This window comes from Hyaena hyaena, unplaced genomic scaffold (assembly GCF_003009895.1).
Source record: "Hyaena hyaena isolate Hyena2069 unplaced genomic scaffold, ASM300989v1 scaffold_2948, whole genome shotgun sequence".
Lineage (NCBI taxonomy): Eukaryota > Metazoa > Chordata > Mammalia > Carnivora > Hyaenidae > Hyaena > Hyaena hyaena.
Window position 1 is genome coordinate 1 of NW_024083594.1, and position 4254 is coordinate 4254.

Sequence of the window (4254 nt, forward strand, 5' to 3'; positions counted from 1 at the left end):
ATGAGTGGGCAAGGCTCTCCCATCTCAAGAGCACTCACCAGGTGATGGAGGTGCCATCCCCCAGGAGGCTCTGGACCTCCTGCCGACACCTTTGATGATGCTCAGGGTGTGTGGCCAGGGCATAGAGGATCCAGGAGATGCCGCTGGCTGTGGTGTCATGGCCCTCAAACATGAACGTGTCCACTTCGGCACGGAGGTCCTCGTCAGACAAGCTACTGCCATCCTCCATCTGGGAAGACACGGTGATACGGCATGATTTGCCCCTCTCCTCCGAGCTTGTGGGCAAAGCCTCACGCCTCCCCTACTAACACTCACTTTGGCGAAGAGGAGGATGTCCAGGAAGTCCAAGTGCCTCTTGCTCCTGACCTTCTCCAGTTCTCCCTCTTCCTGCAGCTGAGCTTTCCTCAGCTTGATCACTCGGTCTGTTGCAGAACAGTGTTCCCAGGCAGAGCTGAGAGCTCTGGATGCCCAGACACAGCCACCCTCCTTGGCCCGCCTGCCCCCTGTGTCCCATCGTGGGTGCCAGCTGGATCAGGAGGAGAGTGGTAATGGGTGTGCATGTCAGGGGAGAGCTGTAGCATCATGAGCTTATGGGTCGGGTTAATCCTCAACAAAACAGACCCGGGAAGCTTTGCTTGAATGCTGTTGGCAGGGAGTCTCATTCAGCATTCACCCTTGTGCTGTAACATGTCAGCTCCTGCACATCATAGCATCCTAACACCTGCACCAAGGGTGTACCCACTGTGAGTGGTCCCAGTCCTGGGGGGAGCACTGTTGTGGGACCGGGCTCTGCCTGAGGGTTTGGTTCCATTTCCTTTGAGATGTGTCTGATGAAGGAGGGGAGCTGCCCAGGGCGCTGATTCCAACCTGAGTGTTGATGAGCAAGCTGGCAGGCCCGGTGGTTCCAGCGCCCCTCAGGGGTCAGCCTGTAGATGATGTCATTCTGGTAGAAAGCATTCCTCACCCGGGAAAAAAACAAGTTGCTCAGGTCTCGAATGGCCTGGATGTAGGACTGGGAGATCCTGAATAGGGAGGATGCAGAAGGGCCTTGATGGAGGCAGGCATCTGCCCTGGAGTAGATTGAGGATGTGAGGGAGGATTCCTCAGTCAGTAGGACAGGCAACCCGAGACATTTGCCTTTTCTGTCTTAATGCCTTTAAGACCCTCAGCCCTTTGTGAGGGACATTGTAGCCCTGACATCCTTATGGCAGGCACCAGGGATCTGGACCTAATGAAGGTGTGGTGTGGGCTGAATTTGACAGTGACCTGAAACTGTCTGCACAATGTGGCTGTTTGTGCTAAGTAACATCCCAGCGGCCCTACCTACCTGAAGCTGAGCCTTCCTCAGCTTGATCTCTTGGTCTGTTTCAGAACAGTGTTCCCAGGCATAGTTGAGAGCTCTGGATGCCCAGATGCAGCCACCCACCTTGGCCCACCTGCCTCCTCTATCCCATCCTGGGTGCCAGCTGGATTAGGAGGAGAGTGGTAATGGGTGTGCATGTATGATCGGAAATAGGATGAGCAGTTGAGGATTTCACTGACCTGTCTGCTTGGTAGCTGCTACGGTAGCTGAAAGCACACTTCATCATGGTGTCCAAGGTCATCAAGGACACATGCTCAAAGATCTCCAGATATGAGTTCTCTCTGATGAGCTCCTCCCACTTGTCCTGTGGTGGAGGGACACATTAATCCTCTGCTCCTCTAGAAGCCCCACACTGACAAGGTTAGGCTCTCTCTCTCCGTCTTTCTATGTATTCTGATGAGATGTCCTCACCTTCTAAAGTGGGTGTGTTTTAACAATTTAGGAACATATAGCAAATGTTTGTATTGTGATGAGATTTTCTCAGAATCTTGTTATATAATTATTTTTTAAAAATTTAGTTAAGTTCCTCCTAATCCTCCTACGTGCAAACATATGGTATTTGTCCTTCTCTGCCTGACTCATTTTGCTAAGCATAACACCCTCAAGGTCCATCCATGAATGGGGGAAATGGTGGGGGAAGAGGAGAGAGGCAAACCATGAGAGACTCTTGAATGCTGAGAACAAACTGAGGACTGATGGATGTGTGGGAGGCGGGGGGAGATGGGCATGGAGGAAGGCACTTGTGGGGATGAGCACTGGGTGTTATATGGAAACCAATTTGACAATAAACTAATTGTAAAAAAAATTTTTTTTAATGTTTCTTTACTTTTGAAGGAGAAAGATACAGAGGATGAGTGGGGAAGGGGCAGACAGACAGACAGACAGACAGAGACAGAATTGGAAGCAGGCTCCAGGCTCTGAGCTGTCAGCACAGAGCCTGATGCAGAACTCAAACACACAATCTGTGAGATCATGAACTTGAGCTGAAGTCGGATGCCCAACAGACTGAGCCACCCTAGCACCCTTATTATATAATTAATCACTATCTTCTACAAGTTAGGAGCATGTAATGATGCTAGAGCCTTTTAGCATACCAGAAATCAATTGTCCCAAGGGGGCAAAGGGTGAATGTTTTCTGGCCTGTGGCTGATCTAGATATGAGGGGGGGGGAAAGGTGAAGTTCCACATTAGGGAGCAAGTGTCAAGGCAAGAAAAAGGTAATGGGCCAGTACTGATTTACTAAGTAGAGGACATCAGGGACTGTGCAACAAATGTCAACTAAGCACAGTTAGTGAGACAGGGTCTTGCTCAGAGGCGATATTAAGGCATTATACAGCCTGGGGATTTGAGACCTGGTCTCCATTTCCTTCCATGGAGTGGCAGAAATTCATGCAGAAGCTTTCATCCCAAGGCTAGTGCCCACCTCAGTGACACTGCGGGTGTTCACCTGCCACTGAAGCTGCTACTGCCCAGGCCAGCCAGGGCTACTGTCCTATTGTCCAGGGAGATTGACTGCTCTTGCTATCCGAGCCAAAGACATGAAGGAGGAGGAGAAGGGACTCTGTTCCAGCATGACTCTCTCTTCTGTGGACAGTGAGCACAGAGTGGACGCAAGCCTGGGTACTTTTTTGTCCCATCCATCTTTGGGGAACCTGGCCTTACAGTAAAGTATAAGTGCATGATTTGGGGGGGGGGTCATGCCTGATGGTGATCTGCAAGACACACCTGCCTGAGAGTGGACTCTGTCAACTGTGCTGTGGGTGTGAGTGTGCAGGTGAGGGTGGGATGGACTTACCAGCATCACGTGGACAGAGTCGGCCATGAGCCCCACATAGGGCTTCAGGATGTCATAGTGGAAGGCTGGCGTCAGCATGCGCCGGTGCTGGAACCATGTCTTCCCATTCAACAGGAGCAAACCGTACCCTGTTCCACAATGAGGGCGTGTTGGGAAGGAACCTTCCAAGAGTTGTTCAGGGAATTTGGGAGGAACCCAGAGTGTGAAAAGAAGGCCAACATGGGTAAGGCAAGAGGGGCCAGTGAATGTAGGGTAGGTAAATTTCCAAAAGCTGGTATACAGCAAGTGGTCATGACAGCTGAGAGAGCAAGGTGGAAACTGAGTGGGGTGCGTGTCATAGAAGGAATTTGGTGAGAAGTCAGGCCGAGATCATTCTCTGGGACTGCAAAGTGATGTGGAAGAAGCTGAGCTGCAGGAGGGCTCTCCTTACCATTAGGAAGTGTTTCAGCAGAAGGAGAGAATGGAGAGAATGGGGCTCCATTCAGAGTTGAGAGGTGTGACTGTGGTGCCGGTCACCTCTTGTTTAATCTGGGCTGAATGGGTAGCTTTTGGCAAACCTAAGCAGAGGGTGAACTGTGGTCCTGGTTAAATGTACTTACCTATCCAGGGAGCCAGGAATCTGGAGGAGTCACGAAGCTTTGGGTCTGAAAGGTATGAGCAGCATTACAGGAAACTGCCGAGGAGGCAACTGTAGTCTAGGTCATTGGCCTCCATCCCTTCCTGAGAATTGTATGCTGGCAGTTTGTGTCTGTCCACTTTCCACTTGCCTCCCAACCATGACTCTGTTTCTTTCCTGATAGGGACTGTGGGCTCACGATGGCAGACTCAGTGTCTATAGGACAGCCCCAATGAGGACTGTGAGTCAACAAGAAATATAATTTATGTCCTCGGTGCTATTGAAAAGACAGAAACTTGTGGGTATTTTAATTGATGACTCAGGCATTCCATGATACAGCATGGGGAACAGATACTGGTTCCAAATCCCAACCATCATGGATAGCAAATCATCTTTGAAATCTGGGATCGTGCAAATTTGGTGAATAAAGAATGAAGGAAGGAAGGAAGGAAGGAAGGAAGGAAGGAAGGAAGGAAGGAA

At 50.4% G+C, this 4254-nt stretch overlaps 1 protein-coding gene across 1 annotated transcript; it reads right to left on the reverse strand.

Annotated features, from left to right (window-relative positions):
* Positions 1–34: 34 nt before the first annotated feature.
* On the reverse strand, positions 35–3802 carry LOC120227720 (cytochrome P450 4A11-like; the record flags this gene model as incomplete). The annotated part of the gene is made up of 6 exons (XM_039225770.1): positions 35–229; positions 316–422; positions 868–1022; positions 1543–1667; positions 3159–3286; positions 3758–3802. Coding segments are annotated over 6 exons (755 nt in total), but the record flags the coding sequence as incomplete, so codon positions are not given.
* Between the last annotated feature and the right edge of the window lie 452 nt (positions 3803–4254).